Genomic DNA, 12,841 nt, shown 5'->3' on the forward strand with positions numbered 1-12,841 from the left:
TATTTATATAATACTTACCAGCACCAGAAACTTATAAATTTTTTTTATTTATTTAATACATGAATTTGAAAAAAAAGTTATAACTAGAAAAGCAAGAACCTTTAATAATGAGGGTTCATAATTTAGAGGATATGGTAGAAGAAAGAACATAAATATTATTTCTTACATAGCATTGAATTTTGAGAATATAATTTTTTTACAAATGAAAAGTTTAATACATTATAAATTCGCATGCACCTATATAATTTTTAAAAGTTGTGTCAATTAAGGCTGCATTTGAATGATTCAGAGGAGAGAAGTTTCATAATTTTTAAATTTCTAAATCATATAATAGGCCATAATTTTATAAATTACAAACATCAATTTTAACTTTGTTGCTTCCTTAATGATTAAAAAATGCATACTTTAGAATTTATGTACAGAGAGCTATGTGATATTCTATTATTGGTATTTTTAAAAGGAAATCTGTTTCTAGGATAGAAGACATTTTTAAAGAACCTGTCCCATTGTGTTTATTTAGGAAGGTGATACGATTTCATAGTACATGAAACAACGTGCCTTACATTTTTTTCTGAATAAATGTGAGATTAAGGTATCACGAGCTATGAGTAAACTACTTACCAATCTGCTCAGTCCCACATACTGCTTCACTGTTGTGTTACAAAGGCATCCGTAAGGAATAGAGGTCTTCAAAAAGTAATATGTTATTGTAGTTAATTTAAATTGCTTCAGTAAAATGTAGGTATTGTAATATACTAATTATCAAATATTTGTGAATTTGATATTGGGAAGTCTTAATTAAAGACACAGAAACCTCTCTGGGTAATAATCCTCTGTAACCAGTTTTTAATACTGTCATAAAATGGATCTTGGCTTCTTTGTTGGTGTTTAACTAGTCTACGCTCAGGGAAACCCAGCATAAAGTGTGTGTGGATAGGAGCTCATTTGGTTATGTGAGTAGTTCTTTATGTAATCTTGCCTTTGAAATCTAACTCACTCAACTCACTTTCTGTCATTTCATTTACTAAATTATTTTTCCTCCTTTTAGAACGGGACCTGTTTGGAGCAGAACCTTTTGACCCATTTAACTGTGGAGCAGGGGATTTCCCTCCAGATATTCAATCAAAATTAGATGAGATGCAGGTGACTGTTTTAACAGATTGGCTTATAAATGGTTTATTTCTTTTTAATATGGGACACAGAGAATGTTATATACCAAAACTACCCTTTCCTTGAATTATTATCCCTATGAAAACTTACTTGAAACAATTACTTTAAAATAATCATATATATTTAGTCCTAAAAATGTTCCTACAGATGCTAAGGATAAGGTTTTATTGTGTTTTGTTTTGTTTTTAATAGTACAATTTACAGTGACAATCAGCTGGTTCTTTTTTTTATACAAAATTGCGTGGATTTAATTGGTTCATTACTTTGAAATCCAAAAATTGCAGGGTCATTGCACTAGACTTACAAGATTTCAACTCAGTTTTTAACAATTATGAATTTCAGATTGTACATGGATAGATGAAGGAAAATCTTTGTGAGAGTAAAATCAGTCTCTTTTAAAAGAAGCATTGTAGTTATGGCTCATAACTTCTGGGCTCTTATTGAAAAAGCAGGCACCCAGTGACAACTTCTTTAGGAACGTAGTCCAGTTGGGTTTCCATTTCTCTCTCCCTCTTTTATTTTTCAATTCTGAATTGTGCTGAAAGTTTGAAGGTATTGTGGGCTGTGATTAATAAATAATCTTAAAAGCACCAGGAAAAAGACTTCTCTTTATATTTGTCCTTGATATTTTGGTGGTTATTATATCCTATTTTTTATTGAAAAGACTTTGTGTATGGTAGAATGTAGGCAAAGACCAATTATATGAAGCTGATTGGGAAGAGGCAGTGAGTGAAGAGAAGGAGTTGTTGCCACTTATAGGCAATGAATTCTCTATGCTTCATTTCCTGGACAAAAAAAATTAATGGTGGATTCTGATCATCTAACACTGATGAAACACTCCTTTCTAGAAAGATAATATAAATATCCTTCCACTCATTTTGGACTACAGCTATGAAGCACTCTTCTTCTTTTCTAGGTATTATGTGAATTTCTTTATTGTTTTAGAGATAATAATGCCTGCATCTTAAAAGTTGCATTATTTAACATACACCTTGAGATTTTCAAAGTATATGTTAAAACAACATTTCTCAAGTTGAGTGATTCATAATTCCCTTTTACGTGAAAAAAATTATTTTAAATCCTTTATATTGGCTTAAATTGTTATAACATTTCTTAAAAATTTACCAAAACAGGTATACGTAACTTATTCTTATAGCTCTGATACAACTATTAATTCAAAAATTATAAATTAAATAAAAGCAAAATTACAACACCTAATAAAATTGATTTAAATTAAGAACTTCAACAAGGTGGATGATGTTATCTGGCTGAAACTAAAACCACCAATATCCAACTTCTGTTGATTTCGGCATGTATCCTGTTTGATGGTACAATTTCTCTCCCTCTTCTCTATATTTCAAATACTATGAAACTTTCACTCAAATAGTGCATGGTTATTTACCAAGAATACTTTATTTCATGTGAAATCAATTCCTTTCCATTTTCAATAGTTTTACCAATTAGGTTTATGCTACTTGGGGCTAATGCTTTTATTAGAACAGACACAAACATGGGCACAGTGGTGTTTGTTCCCAAGCATTAATATCATAAAGAGTGCTTTTCTTTTAATGTTTTTTAATTTCCACAAAACTGAAGAATTTTCTATAGATTTTTTAAAATAAGCCTACATCTCCAGATTTTTGTCGGAACTAACTTTGAGAGACACTGTATTGGAATGATTTAGTGATGTGTTAGTTAAGTAATGTTAAGCTATGGTATTTTTGCTTTGTTTTTTGTTTTGCCATTTCTAATATTTTCTTAATGTCTTTTTTATTCTTTTCTGCTTTCATGGTGGGTAGCGCCAGAGATGGTTGGTATATCATTTTCATAATAATTTTAAACAACTTACAACTCCTTAAAGCTAAAACCTTAATATTTGCATGCTCTACTTAATAAATATCCAAACAGCAGTTTCATATGGATGTCTCTGATTATTAGTTGTGTTTAAAGAGGTTTTATAACTCATATTTTAAAGTTCTTTTTTCAATGATGTAGTCATTATTGCATTGTCTACCTCATTGCTTGTCTGTTTTTTGTTTTGTTTTGTTTGTTTGTTTTTCCTTAGTTCAAGATTTATTGCAAGGTCACTTTAACTAAAGTAAAATAATATTTTCTCCATCTAAAGTCTATGACAACTTTTGCTATTAATCTTGTAAGCCTAATTAATCTAATGCACACATTTGGCTACTATTTTTATCTTTGCATATAATATAAAAACATTAGAGAACAGTGGGTGTATAAATAATGAGTTAATAAGCCTAGTGAGATGTTTGGGTTTTCTCTTTAATTTACAGAGGAAATCACAAAAAATATCTTGTGCATGTCAGAAGTTAACCTGAAATGTTAAGCCATATTTCATTTAAATTGTTGGAAAATTAAATATTTGTTTGAAATTAATAATGTTATTTAATGTGACATAGTTTAAACTTTCTGGTATGTGTCACTGACAGACAAATCAGTAAAATAGTAATGATAACCCAGATGTGTGACGTCTAAGTTATAATAATTTAATACATTAAAAAAGAAGCATGGCAAATCAGTGAAGGATGAAAGAATTTTGCATTAAGGGGTTGTTAAATCAACTGGTTACTAATTTGGTAGAAGATCAAGGTACAGCTGTAACTTACAACAAATATCCAAGTAAATTTCAGAAAGAATTGTCAGTTTAAAATGTTAAAATACAATTGAATATTTATCAGACTTTTGAGTTGGAAAGAAATTTTAATACAGAAAAGAAAAACTTGTACATTAGTTTTAAATGTACACATTTAAGGTAAATGTAAAATATGTATACAGAAGAATTTCTATAGTTCTTTGTAGTTTTTTCTTTTCTCTTAAAAAATCTATAAATATATCACATACACATAATTAAAGTAAAAAGACACATAATTAGAAAAGTAAACAATCAGATAAATAAAAAAGCAGTAATTCACAGACGACCAGGGGCTAACATGTATGTAGACATGTCTAATTTAATCAAAGAAAATATACAAATTAAACAAAGAACTAGAAATGCTATTTTAATCAAGCAAATTAAATATTTTATTTCCTTATTAATGATCAGTGCAAGTGAAAATATGATGGACAAGCACTCAGTCATTGATGGGCAAGGGTCCAGCCATAGCATCCCTTTGGAGATTTGTTACTAATACTTATATTTCTTATATATCAAAAACTTCAATGAAGTCTATTCTGAGAAGAAAATGACTCTAAATGAAGAAAATCTCTACGGACAAAAACATCTAGTTAACTTTAAGAATAATTATAAAATACTAGATACAATTAAATCATATTAAAAAGTTAATAGAGGGGCACCTGGGTGACTCAGTCAGTTGAGCATCTGACTTCAGCTCAGGTCATGATCTCACAGCTTGTGAGTTCGAGCCCCACGTCGGGCTCTGTGCTGACAGCTTGGAGCCTGGAGCCTGCTTCGGATTCTGTGTCTCCCTCTCTCTCTGCCCCTAACACACTCGCATTCTCTCTCTCTCAAAAATAAACATTAAAAAAAAATTTTTTTTAAGTTAATAGATTCATGGTTGCTGGAGGGAAGACTAGTGAAGAGACAGTAGGAATAAGGGGATTAAGAGGTACAAAATTCCAGCTATAAAATAAATAAATCACAGGGATGGAAATAAAGCATAGGAAATACAGTCAATAATATTGTAACTTTTATGGTGACAGATGGTAACTGCATAATGAGCATTGCATAATGTATGTAAATAGTGAATCACCATGTTGTACACTTGAGACTAATGTAAATTGTATGTCATCTATACTTGTATTTTTTAAAAAATTAATAAAATATTATATAATCATTAGCTTTATGGGAACCCAATATAGAAACTTTGTTCTCCTAGATTTTAAAAAAATATAAAAAATTATATATATGTGATACATTAAATAAGAAAGTTGTATATAATATATAGTTTTTATACTGTTATTAAAATTGTTTTTAAAAAATCTATACATAGATGAAAAGGAGACTCAAAGAACATACTTCAATATGTTCCTAATTCTTATGTAAGAGTGGTTTTCCTTCCTTGATATGCTTTTCTCTCTATTTCAAAATAAAAACATGCAACTGGGCAAAATATTTCATATAAAAAGTGAATCATTAATAATATATTAGAAAAAATAAATAATATATTAATAAAACTATTCTTTTGTGTGATACTAGTTTACGATAACTTCCATTACTACATAAATAAAATAAAGCCTCATTCTCATTCAAAGTTTTAAAATTCAAGTGGATATGGAACCTGAGGAAGATTCAGTGGTCATTAAATCATGATTTACTAAATGAAACCTAGGAGGGAAGGTTAGAAACTGTGAGAAATTTTATCTGAGGAGTAAAGAAAACCAAAGAGCAATATAACAATGTGTCTGTTAATGGGGATGATTAAATTCATCATGGGGATTCCGAAAGGATCCTTCTTAAATCACTATGGAGATATTCTTGTAAGAGATCTACATTTTTAAATTATTGAAATAGTGACCAATCCCTATTTTACTTTGATTGCTATTCTGCTTTTCAAACACTACTAACACACTGATAAGTAGTTGAAGTGATAGTGATTTAATTTCAGAATGAACTGAGAAAAATTTTAAAACACTGTATGGTATCAAATCTTTCCAAAGTTAATACATATCTACACTGTCTGTCTATCTATCTATCTATCTATCTATCCTCTATCTATCTATTTATCAGTCATCTATCATCTATCTATCATCTATCTATCCTCTATCTATCTATCATCTATCTATCTATCATCTATCTATCATCTATCTATCATCTATCTATCTATTTATCTATCATCTATCTATCATCTATCTATCTACCTATCTATCATCTATCTATCATCTATCTATCTATCTATCTGTCTGTCTAACATACCAGAAGATGACCTAGGACACAGATCCTCACACATCCAAATAAAATATTTATAAAATTAGTTAATTTATACTATCTTCACCTTAAAGGTTGACTTTCCTAAGTACTTGGCAGCTGTTTAAAATATATGCATACATAAGGTAAAATATTTCTTCTTGTGATAAGAACAGCCTTTTAAAAAATAACGGTAAGTACTCTGACTTTTACTTAACTAACTGTAATTTGTACTGTAAGTTCTGGGAAAAAGTTTTGAAAACCCTTTGCAGTAGTGGCACTGCTATGTGGCCTTTATAATGTAGGTATAATGAAGAGCATTCGCCGTGTTAACAGCAAATGAGGTGTGGCTTGCAGTTTTAAAATGATTTTCTTCTACTGTATGATAACGTTCACACTGAATTTGTAATAAGATAAGTATGTTAGACACCTGTAGTAAACAAAAGTAATTTGGGGCAATGCAAAGAGATACACAACTGGCCAACATACAAGTAGATACAGTCTAATGAAATAAAATACAAAGGAGAACAGAGGACAAAAGACTTCTTTCTGAGTGATGTTTTATTTTCCACAAGAATAGTCTGTTTACATTTTCACTCACCAATAATATGTCACATGGTCACCCCAAATTACAAAATACCTCCCTGAACAAAATTTCAGTTCTGTTAGTGAGAAAGGTAAAATATATATATATATATATATATATAAACTGCCACCGTGCTTCTACAAAAAAACCTAAAATGTAGTCCCAGTTCCTTTCATTAATGTGAGTCCCTGCTTTTTCTCTCTTCTTTGGCAGGCCAGTGTGCATAGATTAAGAGCAAGGGTGGGGATAGAGGCGATGGAAAACTGGAGATAGCCCATTACCTTATGCAAAAATGAAGAGAGCTTGGAGTAGAGGACAAACTCTTTTGCCACTAACTTTTTTTAATGTTTATTTTTGAGAGAGAGAGATACAGAGAGAGAGAGAGAGTTTGAACAGGGGAGGGCAGAGAGAGAGGAAGATACAGAACCTGAAGCAAGCTCCAGGGGACTTGAGCTGTAAGATCATGACCTGAGCCGAAGTTGGACACTCAACTGACAGCCACGCAGGCGCCCCTTGCCACCAACTTTTAACACAAAATCTTAGGAGGAAGAAAACTTTTCACAGCAATTGTGTACTTGCTCTCAATAAGTCAGAGACAACTTAACTTCCAGAAACATCTAAAACATGCTTAGGGGGAGTGAGACTCAAAGCTACAACTTGCAACTGTAAGAAATAGCAGGACGGGGCGCTTGGGTGGCTCAGCCGGTTAAGCGTCTGACTTCAGCTCAGGTCATGATCTCACAGTCCGTGAGTTTGAGCCCTGCCTCAGGCACTGTGCTGACAGCTCAGAGCCTGGAGCCTGCTTAAGATTCTGTGTCTCCCTCTTTCTCTGCCCCTCCCCTGCTCATGCTCTCTCTCTGTCTCAAAAATAAATAAAAATATTTAAAAAATTTTAAAAAGAAGAAATAGCAGGACTAGTAGAGGAAGCTTCCTCCATTAGAAAGTGGTCTGCGCATAGGATATGGCATTGTGTTTACTAAAAGTATTTTACCTAGCTCTGGACAGTGGCAACCAGGAAGAAAAGATGAAAACTATAAGGCTCTGTTGAACCTTTCATCAAACTTGAGGTCTAGCTATCTTACTTATATTTAAATGAATATTGATCTTTAAAGCCAACAGAGGAAATTTAAACTAGAGTAGAATGGCATTACAGATTTTATTGAAATAAAACATGTAAGTCTTAAAACTACTTAACTCCATATATTTCTGTTTTCTTTTGTCTTTCATGCATGCTAACTTCACATATATTTAAAACATTTAAAATGCTAATGGGTCTACACAACTGTCTGGGATATACGCCAATATAAAATTTTGACAAACCAGCATTTGACGTATTTTTTCTTAGCTGATCAAAGCATGAAGATTTCAACTTCTATTCAGAGACTCTTTATTTCCTGATTATCATTATTATCACTATTATTATTGTCATTACTGCCATAAGCATTTCCTATTTTAATTATTTTACTCTGTTTTACAGGAGGGGTTCAAAATGGGACTAACTCTTGAAGGCACAGTATTTTGTCTCGACCCATTAGACAGCAGGTGCTGATGTCAAGAACAAGAGATCCAGATTTGTGTTTAATTTGTTTTTCTATACATATATATCATTCATTATTATTTTATGAAAGGTAGTATTCATGTGCCAATATATTTTTGAAAATCTTAACTTTTTGAAAATTATTTTAGTAAAATGTTCATTATTGATCTATAACATTTATTTCAAAAACAACTAATTGTAAAGTAAATCATACTTTTATGTTCCTTTCTGTTTCTCTTGTAGATGAATTTATAATCAAAAAACAGATTACCCAAATATCTGTCTTGTGTCTGAGTTCTAAATAATTAGCATCTTGAAATTTGTGCTCATTCTCCAGGCTGCTAGCTCATTATTGATTCCCAAAAGCCATACTTTAATGATACCTTTCAAAGTCTTGACAAGATATACCAATGCCAAGCTAAATATGTTCTATATTCAAACCAATAACCATGTTACCATCCATTAGACAGATGTTATTTTATGGATTAAATGTTGTTCATGTCATTGCAAAATGTAAACTTTGAATATAATGCCACGAGGTCATTTGTAGCAAGTAAAATAGCAAAAATATAATTTCCAATAATAATTAAACCAAATAGAGTATTTGTTAGCAAAAACAAAGTAATGGTGTTATCTATTATTATCAGTTATACTCTAAGTCTTTTATTTATTTCATAAATAAAGATTATGGGAAAAAATGAAAATTTGCTCTTTGCAAAACACTTAATAGTTAATTTCTAATGAGATAAGATAGACACCTATCTAATGAGATAAGGATTTACATTGCTAAGCATCTCAACATCATCTGAGCTAATATTTCCTAAAAAAATATTTGGAATTTAGGCTGTCTATGGTTGCAATGTCTATTACCCATGTATACTTTACCAACTATGTTTTTTCTCACTGAATAATATTATTCTTCTCGTATTTTCTCCTTTTCATAGATATTTTCTCACCAAGTTTTATTTTGTGATAACCCATTAGTTTTGATATTTTGAAATCTATGACAACTATTCTTTATGAATCATCAATATTATTTAGCAAATTTAATTTGTATTTGTTTTTGTTGAAGTCAGAATCTCATTTTTCACAAAAACCAAGTGGCTTCTCAGTTTGGTTCAACATAAACAATAAAATTTTCTTGTACTTAATTCATAATGTGTTGATGAGCTCTGACCCTTAAAAATGTTTGTTTCCTATGCATTTGCCCATTATGTAACAACCTTTAATTTGTACTCAGTGCAAGAAAAATCTATGGTCAAAATTTAAAATTTGGTTCATCACACCATAAGAAAAATAGATTAAATTAATGAAAATATGAGCTTAGATTAGGGGTAGATCTTAAAAGTAGATTTTTATTTTACTCATGGGAATTTCTGTCAAGTGCTAAAGGTACATATTCAGTAGGAAAAGAAATCAAATATGCTTATGCAATATTATATTTGTATGTATCTTCATGATGTTCTATGGTATATATAAGCCTTGTTTTCTGTTATCTGCTAAGTTGTACCTTAATTAGAGGTTAGTATATGTTTCATAAAGAAGAATCTTTATAATTTTGTTTGTCATATAGTATTTTGGAATTTGTATAATGAGGATGTTTAGAAGCCATTTCAATGGCTTTTTTTTAACAGATAGAATTTGTATTTTTATTGTACTTTAAAAAGCTTTATGTAATAGGTATATATTTAGCAGCCATTTATTATCAATGGTAACACAATAGAGTACTAAGATGGTATTTGCACACTTAAGACATGTTACTTTACCAATTTTCAATGGTAATCAGTTCTGCTACTGGCATGACTAAATAGTACATAATTGGTCATTAATTATGAACATTTATTTCACCAGTGCATTTTTATGAAGATCCAGTTGCAAATTGTATTTCTATGTAAACTCAATGATATGTTTGATTTTGCTGAGAATAAATAATTTTAAATAAATAAATGGTGTAATTTACTCATTAAATAATCTCTAGTTAAGTTAGAAACATTCTGAAGCTACTTACATAACAAAGTTTCCTGGTCATAAAATGAAGCCTAAGAGAAGAAGGAACGAAGGAACAAAGGAATGAAGGAAGGGAGGCAGGGAAAAGAAAAGAAAGGGATTAATGAACTTTACTTTTAACTTCATTTCTTATAGCCCACACACATTTTAGCTGCCTAAGCAAATACCATTCAGTTGTGGAAACAGTGGACTTGGTCCTGCTGGTGAGATAGGTCATAATGTAGTTTGTGATCTCACTAGAAGCATCTGGTGCAATAACCGTATTATGTAAATACCTCTTTTCAAAATTCAGAGCCTTTTTAGCCTGGTAATAATGTAAAGGCTTTCTTGGCTGATAGACTTTAAAAGGTGGAGTTGATAAAAAATCTGAGTTGTGGCTCACTGGAATATCATGACGTTTTGAGCCTTTTGAAAACACAGTAGTAAGTATTTTAAAGATTCACAGGACTCAAATGCACAGGGTTTGCACACTAATGAGCAATTCATCGATCTATTCAATAACGTTCATTTTTTACTCACTTTATGTGATAATGTATATCATGTGGGTAAGAACACATCTCGTAAGTTTGCTTACTTAACATTGTTAAATTGAAGACCAGATTTCTGCCTTCAGTTAGTTTACTGTCATAAGGGACAAGTAAGGCAATACATGAACGAATGCGTGAAAAACAATATGTACAAAAGTACCGTGTGAACCGAAATCTTCCCAGAGAGTATATATATTTAACTATGTTTAAATGTGGGTACTTAGCACTGGCTAGTGTCTACAGTGTTAGATATCCAGTTCAATGGCAACAATTTTCTCTTCGTTTATTTTATTTTGGATTTGAATTTTTTTAAAAAAGCTTTGGTCCCATTATGGGAATTTATGTTGAGATCGAATTTCTGATAGATTTGCATTGTCTCATTTCTAAGTTGTTTTTTTTTCTCTTTTTGATGTTATTTAACATAACTATGAAAAAAAAACTGGCTGCTAATATTTTTCTGTTCCAGTGTTTCCATATATAGTTCCAAATTCAATATTTGTTCATGATTTTGGATTTCAACCTCTGTTAAATTAGTTGGAGAATCTGGGACTCAATTTTGACAACTAAATCTCAGACTCCACCTAAACTACACTGTTTATAGGTGGCAAACACATTGCTGAGATAATCATGGCTGGTATTGCCCCCAGATCCCATATCTCAGGCAGGAAGGACCTAACAAGTGTCCTCTCCTTCCTAGATAACGTCAGACAGATTCTCAAGAACTTCCTCCTTAAATGTCCATCTCATAAATGGAACAAAACCTTAATTCTTACACACTTGTTTCATGTCTTGATCATATATTGTTAATGTCCAAATGTAACCTACTTCTTCTAGAAATCCTGCATATAAAACATATTTTGTCTGGATTCATCCAAAGTGGATTTCCTTACTCTAATAAGGAGACCACCAAAAATAATTTATGCTCTTCTCTGTCCTTGCTTTCAAGTAAATTTTTGCGAAATATGGAGATTACATTTCTCTGGAAGCATTTCTTTCCACTCCAGTTCATGGGTTCTAAGATACACTACTTCCTAAATCATAGATAGATAATATGCAAAATATGGCATACTTAAGAAGTTGAGTTTAACGTCCCATTTCAAATATTTTCTGACGTTACATGATAAGTTGAAATAGTGAAATTTCTATGCCATTACATTGGGTTTTGTGTCACTTAATGGTACCACCATAACTATAACTATGAATTTGGAAAAATTTACTTTATTTCCCTTAGCCACGTTTTTGGCGTTCATTCAGATGCATACTCAAAATTCACTGAGTCAGATTTTTCCAGTTTGCATGCAGGTCTGTCTATAGGCACTTTGGAATATGCATTAAGGCATTTAAATGTTGCTTTCTTTCATTAAGAAAACCCAGCTAGAACCTGTAAGAATTACCTTTAAAAGGGTTCTCCAGTACCCACTGAACATAATTAAGTTCTCTATTAGAGGACATTCTGATATCTGATGACATTTTCTTGGTAATTTGTACTTTATTGAATTATCATTCATATGTTTTGCAAAAATAAATGAAATACTGTCTTGGAAAATCTTTTAAAAACATTTTTTAAAGTTTTTTTTTTTAACATTTCTATTTATTCCCCAAAATCTTGAAGAAAAGATTGCCTTGACATTTTTATATCCTGTGGTGCCAAGCACAACACTTTTGTCCATAAGCATTCAGTAGAGGTTCGATTCTTTAACATACTTATTGCTAATAATGTGAGCTAAAACTTCATAAGCTCTCTGTGAAAGAAAAGAACAGCATGCCTTCCAAGTGAATGTTAGGAAAAGATAACCACTTTGTTTTCTCTGATTAAATCTTTGCTATTATTTTAACTTTAAACTCACTGCAGCAATAATTTGCTAAAGATCTTGACGATTCTCTAAGCGCATCTAACAACCACTATAGAATCATAGACTAAGGAAATTTGGCCCAACTGAAGGAGGGAAAACAAATGATTACTGAGTTTCAAAGAGGTTGTGAAGATTTAAAGATTAATATTATGTAATTGAGAGACATTCCTTATACTGAAAGGGATGGAGACCAGTATTTGTTGAACATGTGTATTAAAGAATGATAGCTATAGATTCCTACTGTATCTTTCCTTGAAGCCCATATTGCGGTCACAC

At 31.2% G+C, this 12,841-nt stretch overlaps 1 protein-coding gene across 18 annotated transcripts in view; it reads left to right on the plus strand.

Annotated features, from left to right (window-relative positions):
- The window catches only part of GULP1 (GULP PTB domain containing engulfment adaptor 1), a 275,468-nt gene extending 265,343 nt beyond the window's left edge, over positions 1-10,125 (plus strand). For 14 of the 18 annotated variants that reach the window (XM_045034117.1, XM_045034119.1, XM_019838359.3 and 11 more), the window contains 2 exons: positions 1,049-1,143; positions 8,119-10,125. In XM_045034117.1, the coding sequence (XP_044890052.1) occupies positions 1,049-1,143; positions 8,119-8,190 (167 nt within the window). In that variant the 3' untranslated portion in view covers positions 8,191-10,125. Of the gene's footprint in view, positions 1-1,048; positions 1,144-2,969; positions 2,981-8,118 lie in introns of all 18 variants that reach the window. The other 4 variants (XM_045034122.1, XM_045034123.1, XM_045034124.1 and 1 more) reach the window with 1 other exon arrangement.
- Positions 10,126-12,841: the final 2,716 nt, after the last annotated feature.

Source organism: Felis catus, chromosome C1 (genome assembly GCF_018350175.1).
Source record: "Felis catus isolate Fca126 chromosome C1, F.catus_Fca126_mat1.0, whole genome shotgun sequence".
NCBI classification, from domain to species: Eukaryota; Metazoa; Chordata; class Mammalia; order Carnivora; family Felidae; genus Felis; species Felis catus.